At 38.3% G+C, this 21,763-nt stretch overlaps 1 protein-coding gene across 2 annotated transcripts in view; it reads right to left on the reverse strand.

Moving 5' to 3' along the window:
- Window positions 1-21,763, reverse strand: part of PTPRN2 (protein tyrosine phosphatase receptor type N2) — a 653,490-nt gene that overhangs the window by 382,254 nt on the left and 249,473 nt on the right. For both annotated transcript variants that reach the window (XM_048327270.1, XM_048327179.1), the window contains exons 7-9: window positions 15,286-15,540; window positions 13,906-13,946; window positions 11,861-12,234 (exon numbers count right to left, since the gene is read on the reverse strand). In XM_048327270.1, the coding sequence (XP_048183227.1) occupies window positions 11,861-12,234; window positions 13,906-13,946; window positions 15,286-15,540 (670 nt within the window). The remainder of the gene's footprint in view (window positions 1-11,860; window positions 12,235-13,905; window positions 13,947-15,285; window positions 15,541-21,763) is intronic.

Consider the following 21,763-nt stretch of genomic DNA (forward strand, 5'->3'; position numbering starts at 1 on the left):
GCCCTGCAGGCCATAGTGTTGGGTTAGAATTGTAAGATTCTTTTTCATTTGGATCCCTATCCTACAGATTCACATGTCGGCAAAAAAAAAAAGGTCTACCACAAGACCTGCCTGGATGGGTTCACCAAAGATCCATGGCTTCTTGTGGTGGTACTTTACTTTAGGAGCTAATCTGAGTTTTGATCTGAAAAACATCATTTTGTTGGTCCTGCCTGCCACTATATTTATTCCAAGTGTTTGTATTTAAGATTTTTTAACAGTCATTCTCTTTGTGGACACAAATAGAAACTTCTTTTACAGTGAAGATTTTTTTTTCAGTACTGATCTGAGAACTGTAATTCTTTTTTTTCCCTCTAGTCTTTTTAAATACTGAATTTTAAGAAAGATTAATTCCATAGTTTCAAATAATTATTTATGGAAGTTCCACCTGGCCATCTCTCAGGAATATCTTTGTTTTGATTGACATAAAATCAGCTTCCTGTCACTAGCAGAGCAACAGTCTATAACAGTATCACTTTCTTAGTATGCAGCACAGTCTCCTTAGTACTGAACATAAAAAGCTAAACCTAAAAAAAGAAAAATCAAAGTTCAGAAATATGAGTCTGGAATACCATATGGAATGCATTAGAGAGTCAAATAAGGAGTCTGTCTTTAGGATGAATAATGTTGAGGATTAGTTTTCTCTGGCTGCTAACACCATTTGGCAGCAGTATGGACATTGACTGGTGCAGGCAAAATCCCTGCTGGCAGGAAGCTGGGAGGAGCAGCCTGGCCAGCTCCAGCCAAGCTGCCATCCTCCCTCCATGCCTGGAAAAAGAGCAGGAATGTCTGTCACAGGGCTCAAGCTGAGTGACGAGACTCTGAGGTGTGTGCAGGTGTTTCAGAGCTTCTGTAAAATAACTTAGAGATGTGCTGGGAGCTGCCTATTTGCTTATTACTTGCTCTAATGAATACAAAATATTAAATCCAGTAGAGGGGGACTGTTGGAACAGGTGACAGTGGCTACAGCATTTTTAACCATCCACCTTAATGGGCCAGTGTCAGGCTTGGTTTCTTTCCCATCCTATCTCCTCTCTCAGCGCACTGGTTGGCAAGGAGAAGCGGAGGAGCTGGAATGCCAGGACTTGGGCATTGCCTCTCCATGGGCAAGGGGCTGGTGAACACCAGCTATGAGTGCTTTGCCTGCTAAAAGCAGTCAAGAGAAAAGGATAAAGAGCAGGAAAGTAATTTCCACTTTCTGCTGCTGGGATCAAGAAGGAGTGAGAAGAGCAATGCTGAAGGAAGCAGATTCCCAGCAGTACATGCTAACCCCAGACCCTGAGTCAGTCCTCAGCAGCAGCCACCAGCACAAGACTGGAGGTTATTTTAGACCTTCTTGGACATTCTACTGCTTGATTTTCTAAAACTAGCACTAAATACAATATAGCCCTTAGATAAGTGCTAAGAAATAAAGTCCAAGATAATTCTGGAAAAATTCTGAGGGAGGGCAAGAGAAGTGGTCAGCTGGGATCTCCCTCTCTAAGGACCACCTAAGGATCCATCTGTCCTGGGAAAAACAATGCTTTGACAAACAAAAAACATTAGTTCTCTTTTTTTTTTTTTCTTTTTTTACTTGGACACTGTTGTGTTTATGCTGCTAATAATCAAGAAAGACAGAGGAAAAGACATTAAAAGAGTTATTCGGTAACAGTATTCAAAAAATAGTATTTCCAAAATTACCTGAGGGAAAACTTGAAAGATGAAGGGGTGTCTATGAAATTGCCATTTTTCAGGCAATTGCCTAAAACCCGGACAAAAAGTACCAAAACACACATATTCTATCCCAGGAGTGCTAGGAACACCTGACCAAATAAATGAGAATATTATACATGAAAAAAACAATATAACTGATTCATCCTCTGGCTCCAGAGGTCATGAATGGCTCTGTGTTTTCCTTACATGAATCTCATGAAACACATGAACCTTGTGTTTAATAATAATATCAGCCAAGCGCTTTCCATGTGCCACATGTGCACTATAGCCTAGGCCAAGAACAGACAGACACCAGAAGTGAGTTCCTCTTGCCTTACACCCTGCAGCAAGCGTATTCCTTCTGAAATAAAATAATATTATGGTTATAATTCTACAAACAATTAGTTAATGTGATTATGTATATGCTTAACAATTAGAAAAATCTCTCTTCTAAAAAAAAAAAAATCTCCTCCTGAACTCTTGACCTCAGTGATAGGCATTAGACTAGTTTGTGTTTTAGGAATGTTGGGAAATTGGCCACTGCCTTCAGGATTTGCATGCTTTCTTTTAAATTTTCAAGTCTGAAAATATGTGCCACCATATGAAGGGCAGGATTCATGTATACAGATATTGCAAATCTTTTTTTCAAATTTTCCACAGCCTCAGAGCACAGACTACAAGGAGTTCAAAGAATACCGTTTTTCTTTTTTCTTTTCCCCAAAAGTACTATTTTTGTTAATGTCTATTATTCTGTCACACTTATTCTAGCTGAATTTCATCTTCCATTGTACTCTTTAATCCCTCAATGTATTTAAATCCATCTGGAATTTTTCTAAATCCTCCATAGTTCTTCCTAACAGAGACAATTTGCCGATGGGGTACCACTAATCTCTCTACACACTGAGGAGCAGCAGTTCATGATAAATCTTTCTCTCCTATCTCATAACCAGCTCTTAATCCGCAGTGACACCCTGCCCCTTGCTCTGTGACTCACTCTCCTTAAAGTCAGTATGAAGAGCATACCATTTATCTCCTGTTGATTTGAAGGGTAGGTACAACTTGTGGTTTTGCTGTGACAGCAGCTTTTCTCCCAGGAGAGTCTGATGCATCTCAGCAAAAGGTGCTGCGGACCTGAGGGTCTTCCAAGTGTGGTGCTGCCACAAAGAAGAGAGGGTCCCTGGCACTGCCTCCTGGGGGCCCAGGCTCAGTGGCCCTCAGATATAAATAGCCAGGACTTAAAATGTGTAGCTTAAAGTAGTAGCTTATCATCGATACGGTCTCAGAGTCAGGATCACAGCACTTCTTCATCTCAGAGAAGCTGTAAACAATACTAGGAAAGCTTTTATTTTAAGGACACGGTTTAATTCTTCTGGATTTCTCTATTTTTTTCTTTTTAAATTTTTTTTCTGCTAAGATTAGTAAATATTTTAACAAGCAACATAATGGGAAACTCAGCTACTGATGTATGAAATAGATTGATGTGAAACTCACTGTGTGCAAATTTCAGTAGTAACTGAGGTATGGGAGAGCTGCTTGGTACTGCAATAAACAAATACAGCTTTACCAAGGTTCCACCAGAGATTTTCACTCCTCTCTTCCCACTGACTCCTGTCTCCTGGGAATTTGCTTCATGGCACTTTTTAGCACACCAACACCACTGTTCTGTGATGTGAAAAGTCATTTACCAAGCCTGGCTCATGTAGCTGCTACTGCCAGCATCTGAGCCACACACCTCAAAATCCAAAGGAAAAATGCTGCAAGTGCCTGAGGAGGGAATAAATGGAGAATTTTGTCATTTACCCCTCCCCCATGGATGGGGCGAGTGCTCCTGCCACCCCAGTAGCACACAGCCTGTCAGAGAAGACACGGCGTGAATCTGACATTCTCATCAGGTTGGCAACCACCAAAAAAAATAGTATAAAACTATTGAATCTAGCCTTCTTCAACTCCTACTCCTCTTTTCCTAGACACAAAGGAAGTCTCAGCCCTCACAAGAACAATACATATTATCCATACAATGGAGAAGAAACTGAGACATTAGAGGGGTTTGCAGGTCATAGAGGAGGTAAGTGCCATGGCAAGGACTACTGGGAACATTTTTAATACCAAATTTATAGTGTTGCCATTAAATTCTTTCTGAGCCTACCAAGCCTTAAAAAAAAAAAACCTGCAATTGTATTTATTTCTCTTGTCTGGAAGTGCCCCTGAGAGTAACTCATCTGATAATCTGTAATGACAGTCCTGGGCACTGATGCTTTTAGTCCATGGTGTTAGAACAGCCTGTCTTGTCTGTCCGAGTCTGAGTCTTTTTTCTGTGCTTCAGTGTAGCTTCATGCATCTTGAAGCACACATCTCCAGCAAAGACTTTGTGAAGGACTGTATTTCATGGATTTATTTTGGTTTGAACACAGTCGGTGTCTTACATTAAGTTAAATAATGATTAATTTTGTAAATGGTTCACATTTATCCAGAATTCGTGAGAGCAACCAAATAACTTCCAAGCACAGAGCTATTCACTGGATAGTTTGAGAGCTGCCTGACTTCACAGCACTGTTATTGTAATCATTTTAAGGACACTGCAATTTTATTGCATTGGGCTGCACTTTCATTTTTCCATGCTTGTTTCCTCAAAGGCTTTATTAGCCATAAAGCCTTTTTAAGCTTACTTCTGTTTTGACAGCTCAGCAAATCCCCACTTTCCGTAATTTTTCCCCTCTTTTCCCACCACCAGTAAGTGTGAATCTAAACCTCTTAATACGGAGAGATTCAAGTCCAGACCAATTTGTAACACAAATGACACTTGCTAAAAATCAATGGCAGTGGCTGGGCTATGAAGGTCAGAGGAGATAACAGCATCCTGGAAACAGGAGAGTGAGAGAGAAGTTGAAAAGGATCAACTCTCTGGAGTTACAATCAAAGTGTGACACTGTGCCAGCCTGTGCTTGCATTACTTCAAACATTCAGTACCTCCAGCTGTGTTAATAGTAACAAATTCATACAGATGCTTTGTCGCCTGCAGAAGCACAGAAATAATGGCAATAATCTGTGCCATGATTGTGTTGCCCTCCCTTCTGAGGCTGAAATGGACCCCACCAAAGTACTCCCTAATGCATTTTGAGCTGAATGCCGGAAACAGCTACAGGGTTCATGGACCCTGAATCTCTGATGCAAAAAATGCCTTGAAAATGCAAACCTGTTCTTTCATATCAAAGTACTTCTTCATACAAGTAATTAGAAAATGAGATTGAGGACAAATGATGATGCACATTTTAATGCACTTCTGACATTTCATTCTTTCCCGTCCTTCATATCTTCCATCTTCCTTCAAGGCAGCATAAAGCCCAGACCAATGTATAATGTAAAATGACAAAGAATATCCAACAATACAGTGTTTAAAAAAAGGAGTTGAAGAAACACAAATACTAATTCATAGAGGGACCAGAGCACCCCCGCTATGAAGACAGACTGAGAAGGTTGGGATTGTCCAGCCTGGAGAAGGCTTCTGCAGTCTGAAGGGGGCCTACAGGGAAATCAGAGGGCGGCTCTTCATCAGGAACTGTAGTGACAGGACAAGGGGGAGTGGCTTCAAACTGAAAGAGAGTAGGTTTAGGTTAGATGTTAGGAGGAGGTTCTTGACTGAGATGCTGGCACAGGTTGCCCAGAGAAGCTCTGTTCAAATTTATTCACTGATTTTCTACTTGTGAAATTACTTAATTCTAATTTTTAGTGGTCAAGTATTTCCATTTTGTACACATAATGTGAGCTAAGAAATTTAAAAAAAAAAAAAAAAAGGCATGAAAATTAAATGATGGGATTTTTATATCTGAGCTTCCCAGGATTGGGCAGAACAGCACTGATGAAAAAGTACTGTCAGATAATAGACTGCATTATGATTCAGTAGGCTGCATACCAGGAATCCTGATCTTTGGCTTTCTTGCTCTCACTCATTTCAAAACTTTAAAATTCATTACTGTTTCATAATGACCTGAATGGTAATTACCCGAAAAGCACTGTGATATCCTAGCAGTACTGACCATATGGTATGGTGAGATATTGCAGCATCTCAGGGTTTCAACGACTCCCACTGTTTATAAAAACAAAGCACAGCCCCATCCTTAGTTTGGGCACATTTAATGTGCAGCTCTACAGCCTGGAGTCAGCACAGTGACCTGAACCTGCTCAATGAGAGGTTGTGGAGTACCTGCACCAGCTGCTCTTCCAAAGACCTGGCGTGTGAGACCCAAACATAGGATGGCAAAGCAGCACAGAGGCATGGAAAGAGGAATGGGAGTGCCTGGGAATGTCTGGTCTGGGAAACTAGGCCAGTAGTCATTCCTGTTCAGCTATGTGGAGTAAAAGAGATCTGAGGGAGTCCTTGTGGTGCTACTGAGGACTCCAGGCACACTCACAGATTTGCCCATTGCATCAGGACCAGAGTGAATCCTTGCCATTACTGTCATTAGTGCAGCAGATTGGCTGGTCACCAGCTACATCAACTAGAAAATTTTCTATGTTCCTCTAGAGGTAAAAATGCAGAGCTGGTCCCAAAAGAGAGGAAAACATCTGGGAAAGCAAAGCCCTTTGAGGAGGGGAACATGGACACTGTGAAAGACTCTTCTCTTGTAAAGTGATCTACATCAGCAGGTGAGATTCGTTCTTTCACAATGTATTTCAACAGATTTTGAAAGCACAAAAGCTAAGGGCAGCTGAAGTAGAACAGATTATCATATTATCTCTGCACATATAACAGATAATAAAAATATACAAAGATGAACACTCACATCAAAAATAAAAGGCAGTATTTATTGCTCTCTGTGACAAAGCCACATTAACTACTGCTTTTCTGTTATTTTCTTGTGGATGAATAGGAAGCATGAAGTATCATTTTCCTATGGGAATATATAATATCAAAATTGAGGCAGTGAAGCAGTAATATGGGGGATATGATCTCTGTCACTTTCTAAGTATCACAAGAAAACTGAAGAATTATAGATGGAAAGAAGATTTTATGTCTAGAAAACTCTAGGGATCATGAATAATTTTGTGTGAAGAGTTGGCAACAGAAAATTCTAGAATTATGCCTCTCTACAAATTCTGGTGCTGAAACACAAAGACCAAATTGTGCCTACTGGGTAATTTCACAGGAAAGGATTTTCCACGTGTATTATTCAGATAAGGGGTCAAGCTATGTTGTCACAAGCAAAACCTTTGGCTTTAAAATCAGTGATGGACATTTACTGAACTTATTTATATAAGGGAAGAGTTATACAAGGGAAGTAAAAAATCAGAGATAAATATTTTACATTTAACTTCTTTTCTAATGTCAGCAATCCTGTCCTTTGGTGATTTTAACAGACTTCAGTAGCAACAGATTTTCTGGTTTATGTATGTTTATAATTTCTCTTAGTTTTTAAATCTAGTTGTAGAAATTAAGTGAAGAATATGCACAAATCCCTTTCCCTTGATAAAGTGCACTTGTAAGTAGAATAATGATTTCAAAAAGGACAGTGAGATATTCAGAGAAGGTCAAATCAGTGTTTCTTTTTGAATATATGTACTAAAAGACAAGAACATTCTGTTATTATTTTCGACAAAGAGCTGAAAATCCTCATGGAATATAAATGCTCAGTTTCTAAGAAACACCAAAATCTTCTAATAACTAAGAATGATAAAACTTATCGGCCCTGTTTCATTGCTGTAGGTATTGCGATTCATTTGTCCTATTTATTTTAAATTTAATTTTTAAATGCAATTAAAATGTTTCCACCTGGTAGGGAAAAAAATAATGAAGATCATAAAAATACAATTCTTTAATGACCTGCCAAGGAAAACAGAAAACTTGAGGAATAAACCAAGACTTCTGCACAACCCAGCTTCAGGGTCCTAACCCAAATGCCATCCTGAGGAAAGTAATCATTATATGCAAAGTAGTATCATTTATCACATTTGTAAAGGTGGAGAAATAATATCAAGCACTTGCAATTAACCCAACCCTTCAGCATGTTTAATGGGTCAGACTAATCATATTCCATAGCAATTTTACACTATGAACACAGGATCTGTTTTTTCCCAGCACCTGAACAGAATAGCAGCTACCTCCAATGAAAGGCAGAGCCATGCACGGAGGATCCAGCTCAGTTAACGTGTTGTGAACAGATTTACAGCCTATACAATTTTACATACACAGTCTGGAATTGAGAGCTAACATATGACAAAACATGAACTATCCAGGAACTGCCTAATACAGCAATGCCAGAAGTTGCCTCACAAGCTAAGAGAGCTGCCATGGGCTGTCTGTGATCTAGTATTTGTAAGAAAAGCTTCAAGCACAAGCCTTCTGAAAAATCATAAAACAGGACAGGTTGCTTTGCATTAGGTGTCCAAGCATGGCTTCAGGCAAGCATGACTTGATTTTGAAGCTTGAAGGACTGTGATAAGCACTGGAAAGAGATGAACTTTCAAACTAGGATTCAACTAGGATTTTTCTTACTGCATTTAAGTCTATCTACTCAGTCTCATATTTGAGAAATTGAATGCCAGCTTGGCTATTTAAACTGCTGAGCAGCAGCTTACATTTAGATTTACTGGAGGTGGTAAGAACTACATATTCTGGAAAGTCAGGCTTTGGGTTTCCTCATGAGACACTCAGGAGACTAAACACTATGTAAATGTTTTGATTGTGGCATCTAGGCCCTCATTTTAGAGAAAATACTGCCAAACAAATGGGAGCATTGGCATGCTTTTAAACACACAAAAAAAAAAAAATTTCCCAAATGCGAAGAACTAGAATTTCAGAAACTAGAAAGAGTCCGAAGGCAAAACTTCTCTGATTTGAGAGCTCACACTGATGTATCAAAACTATAACAGAAAGGTATTTTATAACTATGGTTAAAGTAGAATACAAATGAAAATAACATCCTGTAGATTACTTTATAAAAATACGATTACTTTAGAATTTCAGAGTTAAAATTAATGAAACAGTTCAAAGCAATTACACTGAGAAAGAAAAAAATCTTATACAAGTACTCCAGTGGTAGAATAGCAATTTTTTGAAAGAGAGTAAACAAAGTAAATCACCAATTTGATTGGTTTCTCAGAATAATAAACTGCTGAAGCAGCACAGTGGAGGGTTTGCTGGACAATTTTCTACATTGAAACTGTCAATTCATTCCAAACCTTAGCACTGATGGATAATATGGATTGGTATGGATTGCAATGTTGCAACCATCTGAAAGGTCACTTGACAAACACAGCAGGAGTGACCTACTGTTCCTGCCGTTGACAATCAGACTGCCATTTTGACAAATCTGTAAAGTATCACAAATCTCTCCTTCAACTATTAGATGGAAATGTTTATCTTTGGTTTGTGGCACAATTAAATGCTGGCATCTTGGATTTCATGGACTTCATTGCAGCAGTGTTAACACCTCCTTGGATCATACTTGCAAAACCTCAGAAGCTAATAGGGAACTGGTCTCCCTGTAAATGTCAGCTATAGCACCAACTAGAATCATAGGATCATAGAATTATTTAGCTTGGAAAAGACTTCTAAGATCATTGAGTCCAACTGTTAGCCCAGCACTGCCAAGTCCACCACTAAATCATGTTCCTAAGTGACACACATACACACCTTTTAAATACCTCCAGGGATGGTGACTTCCCAGGGCAGCCTGTTCCAATGCTTGACAACCCTTTCTGTGAAGTTTGTCCTAATATGCAATTTGAACATGACCTGGTGCAAGTTGAGGCTTTTCCCTCTGAAGAGCCTCCCTGCCCTCCAGAAGACCTACACTCCCTCCTAACTTGGTTTCCACCTGAAAACTGACTGAGGACACACTTGATCCCTTCATCCAGATCATCAATAAAGATATTAAACAGAACTGGCCTCAGTATTGAGCCCTGTGGAATGCACTTGTGACCACCCAGAGTTACAACCATGGATGTAACTCCATTCCCCACCACCCTCTGGGCTTGAACATCCAGCCAGTTCAGTGAACAGAGCACCAGTCCAAGCCATGAGCAGCCAGACTCTGAGGGAGAATGCTGTAGGAAATGGTGCCAAAGGCTTTACTAAAGTCTGCATAGACACATCCACAGCCTTTCTCTCACCCACTAAGTGTGTCACACTGTCAACAGAAGGAGATCAGGTTGGTCAAGCAGGACCTGACTTTCACAAACCCATGCTGGCTGAGCCTGGTCCCCTGGTTGTCCTGTACATGCAGGATGATGGCACTAAAGATGATCAGCTCCATGACCTTCCCAGGCACCAAGATCAGGCTGACAGGCCTGTAGTTCTCTAGATCCTCCTTTCCATCCTTCTAGTGGAGGGGGTTACATTTGCTGACCTCCAGCCCCCAGGGACCTCCCTGGTTAGCCAGGACTGCCAGTAAATGATACAAAGAGGTTCTGTGAGCACTTCTGCCAGCTCCCTCAGAACACTTGGGTGGATCCCTTCCAGCCACAGAGGATTATGTGTGTCTAAGAGATGTAGCAGTTTGCTGACCATTTCCTCTTGGATTATGGGGGCTTCATTCTGCGCCCCATTCCCGTCTTCCAGCACAGGGGGCTGGGTACCTGGAGAACAACCAGCCTTACTATTAAAGGCTGAGGCAAAGAAGGCATTTAGTACCTCAGCCTTCTTCTCATCCTTTGCCCTATGTTTTCGCCCACATCCAGTAAAAGATGGAACTTCTTTCTCTTTAGCTATCTAAGAGCATCTTGTCCACAGTTATTAAAGTTGCAATAATCCAGTATATAAGAAAAGTACTTGTTGTTTTTCTGGTATTAAAAATGGTAAAGAAGGTAGATTATATTCGTGTATATGGATTCCTCTAGAACCAAGAATCTTTGGACAAATGATCTTCTTCAGCAAGTTTCATAGAATAATAATAGACATAATTCAGGGAAAACCCATCAGTGAGAGACTATTAGGAAGAAAACTCGGTAAGATGATACAGTGAAGAATCTCCAGGTTGGAGATTCAGAATGTCTTCCATTTCACAGAGCTCTGACAGTTCTAAGCTTTACAGCATTTATGAGCCAAATAAGTCTGGATAGTCAAAGGAGATGGTGTCATTAAGATACTCTGGAATAAATGAGTTCTTCAGACTGATGTGAGTTAAAAGAGCTGGGGGAAGTAGGAAAGTAGTGCTGAGCTGGGGAAAAACCATCTTCTACTGCTTCACATAGCATTCCTAGGCAGGAAGAAAGAGGAGCAGTTAAAGGGTATTCCATCAATTTCTGGTCTGTTTCTAGTATGCAGCCACATGCACTTGAATGCAACACAGTATAGTAAAAACAAGAATCCTTCACAATCCCATTGCCTTCAATCCCATTAATAAGTTTAAGACAGTCAAAAGAATCAATACATGCTAAAGAAATTTCTGTCTCAGTTTCTCTGTGATGCTGGGCAGTGATTTGTAAGCTCATCCTAGAAATTCCCAATTTCTCACAGAAGAGGAGTCAGGATCGCTAATCAAATATAACATTGTTCTACAGAGGGAAGAAGGATGTAAAAGTGCCTACATGGTTTTAAAATCCCAAATGTTCCTTTAATGAACTTTGTATCATTAGGGGGCTCAAGTTGTCTTTTTGAAGGTATAGTATTAAATGTCAAATTCATTAGTGGCATGACCAGAAATCATTAGGTCTTTCTTTCTAAACTAGCTGTATATGTGATGTTTGGATTCCTATATGTGTTATTTTCAGATCAAAATGAAACCACAGAGAAAACACTGTGCTTTATTATTGTGTGTTGTTTTTTGTGAAAGAATGACTCAGGCATTGATATTTAGACTACTTTCAAGTCAAATATTTAAAGCTCGCATCCTAACCATAAGCACACTTACTGACATATTGGAAGGTCACTAGAACATGAGAAGATAGAGAGAGGTCTAAGCAAAAGACCTACAAATTTAATGTCTCTCGCAAGGGAGAAAAGGCAACTGTAAGAAAACTGAACTGTTTGCTTGTATTTTCATCAAAGTACTGAACAGGTTCCAAACAGTTTCAGATGTATTAAAAATCAGGCCTGTGGCATTTTCCTCTTGTACATTCATATTTCATCAGGTGCAATGACTTTATCTTTTCCCCAGCTAAAAATGCCATTCAAATTGGCTGCTGTACTTACTCTTTCACTGTCACAATATAGCCGTATTCTTTCTCCTCAGAAGACTTCACTTCAAGTTGTAAGCCTTGTCCTGTGTTTTTCTGAGGCTTTTCATAGGAGTTTCCATCCTGCATTAAAGCATTTTTAATCCAGTAGCTGGTCTGGCTCAGGTCTTTGGAGTCAGATTCACTGCTCTTTGCAGTTGTCAGTTCCCGTGAGAAAGTCTCACTTTTTACGTTTTCCACACCAGCATTTGTTTCTTCTGAGGAAGAAGAGTCAGTTTCTTCAGATTTCTTGGTTTCTGTTTTTGTAGATTCTTCAGGAATAAGGGTTTTATGCATATTTTCAGGTAATGCATTCTCATTCAAGAATCTAATTAGTTTTGCGGTGTTCTCCTGTATTAAAAGAATAATATTATTTTTAAAACTAAGCACAGGAAGTTGTACTCACCAAACCTGGATATAATTTTTCAAACTCTTATTGATATGGAGTCTACTCATACAGCTGTTACATGGTCATTTTCTTAATTTCTATAAGTTGCTAGACTGTTAAGAACAGGATGTTTATTCAGTAATAATAAAAGAGCATTAAATTATGCCACCATATTTTTCCAATCCTTTCCATGTGTCTGTGTGTTTAAATATTGATGAAAATAAAACTTTGTTATCAGGTAAGTTAATGAAAAGGAGAAAAAATATAAATGTCCATCAATACGCCTAAGCCCAGGCCTGGAAACTTGCATTCCTCTTGGGTCTCAAAGTTATAACACAGGAAAGGGAACAGGAAATATGACCAATTCTATTTCCCTTCTTCATCTCTAGAAATGGTGACAAATTGTATGCGAGTGATCAACAAGCTAAACACATGATCACAGAACACAAAAATCTGTCTAATAAATCAAAACAATAATCAAATGAGCCAAAGTCCAAACAGGTATCTGGAAAAACTCATTAGCTGGTTTCATTACATAACTTTATTTCAGCCAAGCATTTGGGAGGAAATGATGGCTAATGGGCACTTTGTGCTCCGTGTCACAATAAATTTTATTCAAATACCCCCTATTCAAATGGTCACTAAGAAATCTATACATGGGATCCTCTGTAAGTCTATTGTGACTACAGCACTTCATTCCTTGAAGATTTTCATGTGGGTGTTTAAAGCTCCTGCCGCATTGTCCATGTTTGTGTTTTCCTTGCTTGGTAGAAGGGCTGAAGAGATTCTACTGTGAACACAAGAGGATTTGCCTGTCTATGAGTCTTGCAGTATTAGCTTTTGATAGAGTATATAGTAGGAGAAGTTTCACACAGTTTTTAAAAATGTTCCTTTGACATTTTTCTGCTCCACGAAACCAAGAAAAAGAAAGATACCTCAAAAATGGCTAAATATTGGACAGCAGTCCATAGGATATGATTCAAAGCTCAGAAAGAATATTGTATAAGTAATCTGGATTAAAATGCTAATTTTGATGTTACTAGCTAGGATACGAAATGTAATGCCTAGAGCTTTTGAAATACCTCTGATGTTCAATGAATTACTGGCAGTGCATAAAATTGAATGGCAGATCCTATGCAAGGAAAGAGAATTTTGAAACACAGCTACCCTCCTGCCCCACACATGCCTTCAGAGGGAGTATGTTTACTCATTCACTTACTTCTGAAAACCAGTGATATTAACTGAGCAAGGGTTCGTATGTTCCTCAGAACTAAGAGCCAAAGGACAGGGAAAAAAATAATTTTCAAGGACTCAATCTCAACACTCAGAATTTACTGATTTGAGGAAAATCCTGAATTTGTCCGAACTTTGCAAATCTATTACGAATTCTGTCTATTTACAAATTAAAGAAAGGGGGGAAAAGGACTTGATTTTGCTTTTGAACACCAAAACTCATTTTCCTTAAGTTTTAAATAAATGCTCATTTAATATTTCAGTATCTATGTGTGGTATTGAATCATAGCCACATAAAACACAGAACAAGTCTTATGTTTCCGAAGTGTTTGACTTTCGCTGCACAGAAACCTGATATTCTGAGATGGAACACTTGTTTTGTTAAAATTCTGGTACTCTACCTCTTTATCAGTTCTCTCACTGGCTTCATGCACCCCATTGTCTGTAGAATAAGAAAAGCACAAATACATAGTTATGAAGGGCAAACATCATATACAAACCAAAGATTTCTCATAGGCTGCTTTTTAGTGGTGGCCTTTTTATGTGATTTAAACATTGAGACATCAAAGCGGAAAGGGCAGAGTAAGGAGCACTGTATAATTTGTTATTGTTATTCTAACCCCACTTTGATAGCAAATTAATGCAAGATCAATAGACAGAGTACTTCAAGAGCCAATGTAATAGTGTTATTTTGCTAATTAAGTGTCAAATCATCATATCAGTTTACCAATATCTGAGAGAAAAACCAGAATAAAATGGCTCTAGCTTGCTGAATGGACATTTACAGTAAAGGAAAGGAAACATATATTTCCCTCATATGTATTTTGGTGGTAAAAAACTGACATATTTCAATAGATATACTTCACCAAAATAATGTTACAGTTTAACTATAGTGATAATATCCAGTCACATCCTTAACCTCCATCAAGTAACACTGGCTTTTTGCTTTATGAACTGAGTGTTATTCATATTTCTCAGCATGATTCAAGATAAATCCTCAAGTTTGCTCCTTTTAATCTACAACAAAATCTGGCAATCACAATAACCAGAATATCCCTAACTAGTAAGGATTTCAGTATATCATGAAAACAGACAGTTAAAATCTTTTTTTATGACTTACAGTATACATTTCTGGTGTACCAGATGTTATAACATTTCTAAAATAGAAAATGGACGAGCAGTAACTTATGTTCCACTGTGGTATCCACTCATCAGTGGCAATTACTGTGGCTCCTGAATCTGCATCACCAGGAAAATGTGTGCGCAGACAGAAACAAATAACCATACCTCTACTTATTCCCTAAGCAGGAAAGGGAACGAGTGGGTTTGTACCTGTACTTGTCACAGATTTTCTTCTGCAAGTAACTGTGGCATGTTAAAGAATGATTTTCCGTAAAACAGATCTTTTTCTCTGCATATTTTGAAATATATCTTGTAATATAATAATTTCCATTATCATTTTGCTTAAACATCTCATTTTCAAGAACAGTAAATTAGACCACACAGCATAAAGCAATTCTTATTTCAATATAATTGGGTGTGTAGGTTTATCTTGTTTGTAAAGCTTGAAGACCAAGTGTTCCCAAACAGGGGGTTTTTTGGTAAATAAAGAACCTGCTGTAAAAAGAAAACAACATTTTAAAAGTCTGCAGCCTTTTGGGAAACACAGAAACTTTCCATCCAATCTTCTTTAAAACTGATTTTTTGACGTATAGCACTAATGTGAAGCAATAGAGGAAAATCAGGGTAGCTGTCTTTTGCTGTACTTCTAAAATTAATACCTGGTATATTAACACTGTTTTCCATTAATCCAGTCTGAATATCTGCCCTTCCTTGAGCATCTCCTTCCTTCATCTGTGCTTCTGTTTTGTCTTCTTTCGTTTTTCCAGCATTTTTTTCTGTTTCTTCCTGAATGTCAACGCTTTGAATTGCAGTGGCGATTGTATCAGCAATCTCATCCAATTCTGTTGAGCTGAGATTCTCCACATTCACTTGGTGTTTCTCTAGGTCCTTCAATACATTTTTAATCAGCGTCTCTGGATCACAAAACAACATAAGCACTTGATTTAGCTGCATACATGAAAACACATGTGCTTATACCTTTAATTTTTCCTAAAAGATAGCTTTCCCTTCATGGAGAGCATCTGCTTTTTGAAGGAAGACATACACATTGATGCTCCATTCCTTACAGAAAACACAGTATTCTTAATTGATGTTAAAGTTTATGACAAGGTGAATCTGTTCCAGGACAGGGGGATGTATGCCATTATAACTCAGCAAGCTCTCCTAGAGAGAGGGCATGAAATTATCACTTTTTCTTTACAAGAAGAACATTGTTTCCTAGTCTAAATTTACTCAAAATACTTATGACAAGTGTTAAAGTAGCTTAACTTTTTTTTTAGCTGCAAAAGAGTACGAACAGCATTACTGTTTCCTAGAGATCAGTTCGCTGATATGCTTTCACAACATAAATAGCTATACAGAGTTCTGGAAAAAAATGAGAGTCAGATATTGTGTCTTGCAATCAAAAATCTCCTCGTCACTTAGCAGTGGATATAAATATAGGTCCATTATATACATGGATATGTAAAGGACAAGAGTTCTAAATCGTATTGATTTCTCTTGGAACACATATAATTTGGCAAATATATATTTGTAGATATAGATGATACAGATATATATATAGCTACATATAGATATAAACTAACAGATATAGAACTTGTTTTGGTTTGCCAGCTATGAATGTTTTACCAGTCACATTGAGAAAAAACAACAAAACAAAACAGCAAAATACCTTTGATGTGGCAAAAGTTTTGAACATAAGGAAATTCAAGGGCAATTGATATTAAAGGTGAGATAGAAGATGAAGCATAATAGCTCCCCATGGAAGGCACTTTTCTGACTTTATATATGGTATCTATACTTCACTATCAGTCTGTGGAACTGTGCAAAATTAAGCCTAATGTCCCTGGAGTATGAAACACTGAATGTAGTGCTTACTGTAGCACGCCAAAACCATTTCCAATCATGCCTCTGTTCTGCTTACTCATGTCGATAAGAAATTTAACATACCTATGCATATGCATGCAAGCAAGAAAACTCTTCCACATAGTATTGTGTAGGAAGAGGAAAATAAGGGCTGCTTTTAAATCTCTGTTGAATGTATGAATTTACATATAAGCAGTCTGAAGGCAGGTTCCAACCTTTTTTCTCAATAGCAACACTCTCCATGTAAAGCCCAGTGGTTGGACATGTTCATCATCTGTAAGCAAGACTTTTGGGACCATGCTGTCAGCTTTCAGGCTCACATAGAAATCAATCAAAAAGTAGGAAAACAGGGAAAAACAATGTCATAAGAAGGGCTAAAAATAAGGACTTTTTTTTCCTCACAGCAGAGGAAGAAGTGCATAGAGACTAGGAAAGAGGTAAAAGTAGTTAACAGATCTGTGATTTTACAGGGAGACAAGCATCAAGGATTATTTTTCATTGGGAATAAGAGGCCAAGACCTTGGACACATTTGTCATTTTTCAGACCCCTCAGTTTTAATTGAAGAGTTCACCATCAGCATCTCACCATCAGCTTCTCAACACTATCTTAAGGCAAAGACTAATTTCCCCTGACATGACCCATCATTCCCCAACTAAACTAATGCCATTTTCCCTGACCTAATTAGTCCATATAAAGCAAAAGAACTTAAGCAGCTTAAGTAGCAGGTTTACTGTGAGTCAAAGAGGGTGTGGACATATGGGGAAGGTGGTTCTTTGTTGTACTTTCTTTTCCAGGTAAAAAGGAAACATCTTTCCAATAATCCACCATGATGTTACTACAAAATTCTACTAATTTAATTACAAAATTCAGCTAAGCTGGTAAGACGTGAACTTTTGAAATTTACTTTAAAAAAGCATAGTTTTAAGTACACTTAATTGTGACTATCAATTAAAAAAAGACAGGTTATATCTGTGATGTTACTTCAAACTGTGACAGCCAACAAAGATTTTGGTACCATACTGGAATAGCAGAGTGCTTTGTGCAGGAAAGCAAGTGTTCAGAAATATGAATCAAAGATGTAAACTCAATCTCTGCCAAACTCTCTGGGCCAAGATACGTGGAGGCAGCAAAATTAATACTGAAGTTTGATGGAAGCTTAGCAAAACTTCAGAGAAAACTGAAAACTTTCCTTTCATTGTGTTGCACCCATTCCCTGTTATGAATTTAATATAGTAATATAGTAAATAATATAGTAAAAATATAGTAAAATATTATATAGTAAAATATATAGTAAATATATTTTATAGTAAATATAGTAAATAATACAGTAAAAACATAGTGACCAAATCCTTTAGTTTAGGAAGGTAATCTACAGGAGCAGATTAATCCAAACTGCAACAAAATTTTTCAATACACTTGATCAACCTGAGTTCAAGCCACTTTTTAAAGAAGCACAAGAGCTACCTGGGAGATGGCCAGTTGGAGAGGATGTTACACATAGCAGCAATGCAGAAAACTAAGCTGTAGGAAAAAACCAGCACTCTTGGATTACCACAGGAGCCTTGTGTCTGCTTAGGCATCATTTCTGTTCTTACCTTCTATAGAACTATCGGACAATATCTTGACAGAAAAGCCTAAATTATTGAAGCAGAGCTAATAAAGTCAGCAACGAAAAGACAGAATATATGTCAGATCCAAATCAAAACTAAAACTTTACGAATAAAACATCATTTGAAGACAAATCTTAAAAGAGGATTGTATTTCATATAATTAAAAGAGTTATATTAATGTAACACTACTAGATTTTTGTTTATTTCATTTGACTCACATTTAGCTGTCAAGACCAGCTACTGAGCTACTCAACAACATGCAGGCAATGTAGCCTTGTCATTTCCCTTCCATTTTTTCCAAAGTCACTTTTCTCTGTACCTGTAGTTTTAGCCAAGTCTCATCTGTCCAGTCCATCTTCAGACTCATCTTTAATATCCATTGTCAACAAAAAAGCAGTCTTAATCTCAAACAAATGGGAATGGGGGAACAGGGCAAGGAATAACACGAAAAAAGAATGGCCACAGGCCCTATTCCAGATAATACTGACAGGCTCACTGCAGGTTCTTCTGGTTCACTAAAACCTCAGTATTATATAGAGGAGCCTCCTGTTCCTCTAATGGTGGCATTCCTGCCTTGCTCATTGCCACCTGGGCACAGTTCATCAAACAGACTCCTAGATACTGCACTGACATGAGTAAAACTTTGGCATTATATCTACTTTTATTGAACAACTGCAATGTGACTTAAAATGTCAAGGACCAAAGGCAATAACCAAAGCCAGTAAGTATGAGGAACGACATATTTTTACTACCCTAGGAGGGACAGCCACCAAAGAAACAGTCTGTAACAGCCTGGTGAAATGCAGGTCTACATAAAGAGTCTTGCTAACTTCACAAGGCTACTGATACAATATTAATCCTTGTCCATGTAAATATGGATATTTACACTTGTTATGGCACTGGTCCATGTTTGCAATAATTTGTAAATTATTGGATAACGCTGGTAAACAGATAAATACCATTGCATCTGTTTACTGACACCTTTGGGTAATATGATGAATTTATTAAAATCAGAAAATATTGTTGGAGAAGGACCAAAAAGCAGATGGATACTGTAATGGCACAGCACTTAAGCAGCACATGTACTTGAACATGCATTTACCTGTGCACAGCTTTTATAGTCTCCCACTGACTCCCTTCCAAGTAGACTCAGCAATGCTTAGTCCTGTTTCACAGGGCTTGTACTGCAAACCAGATTCCTCCCTTAGCTCCAGCTATCCAACAGATGAATGCCAACTGCCATTCACAGTTACCCTGGAACCATGATGGCAGCAAAGGCATATGTCCCAGGTGATGTAATTTTTAATATAAGCTCCACAAATAGAATAGTAGGTAACAATAGCACCTTATCCAGGGAAAACAGCTTTTTATTGTACAGCATATAAATCATGCCTCATTCTCTGCTGGCACAAGAGCCAAAGCCAACTTGCCTGACAACCACATGGTATGGCAGCAGTAACTTTGCAAGAAGTTCCATAGGGTGGTCTGTCTTCTTCAACCCATCAGCCTACTGACCACACGTTAGCTGTCTCAGCAGCTGAGCACCATATGGAATGGTGATCCCAGATCAGGTGATCTGGGAGGAGAGGAGATATAGAGAGAGGACATATAAAAAATATTTTTGCTCCATAAACATGGAAGTTGGCTATTTTCTTAAGACATCTGAATTACTAATTCTGTGACCTTTTCAAAGGAACAGAGAGACATATTCTGTAATATTTAACACAAAAAAAACCAGCAGACTAGAACAAACCACATCAAACTGAGCCAAATTCTAAATACGGCTGGTGCAGAGGAGAGATTAACAATTCCAGTATTGCACAGCGACTACAAAGGCAGTACCCACACACATCATGCTACTCCAAGAGGTAACAGCTTCCAAATCTGATAGAAAAATAACTCCACATTTCCCTCTCTTGTATTTCTCCCTCAGGATGCCTTGTTAGAGAATTTACCTGCCTTTTTACTGTTTTGCAGCAATTCTCAGCACTAATCTGCTCAGTACCTTCTGGATTGTTCTCCCAGTCCAGTGCTTTTGCCTAATCCTCTGTCAGATGGATCAGAGATCTGAGCACCCCAAGCTTTGCAGTTTTTTACAGTTCTGTAGTTCACAGAGTGTGAGACACAAACAACCCACAAGCCTACAATAATCCATAAGCACAAGAGAGACTGGAGAAAGGTTAAAAGCAGAAAGAGGTGGTGTGGTCAGCCTGGGAAATCTGAATCTAAACCACCTTCATTGCAATGGACAGCATTTTAAGCAATAAATATACTGGGGTCTGTCCTCACCACTTTCTTGTGAGATTAAGTGGCTCAAAAATACAATGGAAACCATATTATTTCCTATTCAAACAGTTCATAATGTCTTGTCCATGCAACATTTAAAAGCAAGTGCAATGGCAGAAGTTCCTACAGGGCATATTATGTATGAGAAGTCAAAGTAGTACAACCCAATGAATTGTGAAACATGTTATTCCCTGTAAGTGTTAAGCATTTTTTTCCCAGTTGGCTCCTACCAGGAAAGGTGAAGTGGAACAGCTGGAGGATAATGAAACCAGCATGTGCCTAGTTTGTTTTGAGTCTAGCAACAAAATTGTCTAACCTGTGCAACAGACTTACAGTGCCACCTGGATTTGATTTTACATTATAGTTCATTCCTTGAAACCTATTATCTCTGGGCACCATACCAAGAATGCTTTCACTTCTGAGCATCCTTTAGATTGCAAGCATTATCTTTCCTCTGCTGCAACTCTGACATTTCTGTGTGTTTGTGTGTGTTCTGGTTTTGGGGGATTTTTAAAAAAGCCAACAAAACAAATCAAAGAACACTACACTTTATGGATGATAATAACTACAAGAGGGATTCAAAGGAACCCTCTTACATATCACCAAAATCCATTGGGATAGTGGTGACTGCAGTGTAACAGATATAAGTGCTTGACAATGGTTGAGGATCAACTCTTTAATTTTTCAGGCATTCTGAACCACTGGAATAACATTGATAGTTAGATTAGTTTAAAGAAACAACAAAATGAATCAGAGTTATAAAGTCTACCTGATCCCCAAGACTCATCTTACAAAGCAGTGCTTAAAGTGTATCACAGCAAGGGGATGTTACCCTCCATTTTCATTTAAATATTTGTTGAACTATCATGTACAGAGGAACCTGGGATTCAATCACTGTTAGACAGCATTATCAAAAAAACAAAAGAAAATCCAGGAAATGGGTTCTTTGTTACAGAATGTCCAGACAAAACCAGATGCAACCCCACCTTCCTGTCCACCTATCCATGGAACTGACAGACTCCTCCCTTCTCTGTGTTCCGTGCCAGAATTCATCTCATTTATTAAATTCTGTACTTAACTTTGAATTTTACCCATGGTCCTTGAATTTCTAGTTAAATAAAGAGATGTGGAACAAAACCAAGCATTCCTATATTATCTATATATATAGTGTGGGATGACTGCATAAAAACAGATTTGATAGCAAAGATATACCCATAATTATGCGCTGTTTGTAAAATGCTTTGAAAATATAATAAATTACATAAATGCTATGTCTTACTAAGTGCCATGTATTTCTGCACGCATATGGAAGGTGGGCTGAAGAATGTGGGTAGACGTTTGCAGGGAAAGAGTAGTTGGAATGGTGAACATTAT

Source organism: Corvus hawaiiensis, chromosome 1, assembly GCF_020740725.1.
Source record: "Corvus hawaiiensis isolate bCorHaw1 chromosome 1, bCorHaw1.pri.cur, whole genome shotgun sequence".
Taxonomy (NCBI): domain Eukaryota; kingdom Metazoa; phylum Chordata; class Aves; order Passeriformes; family Corvidae; genus Corvus; species Corvus hawaiiensis.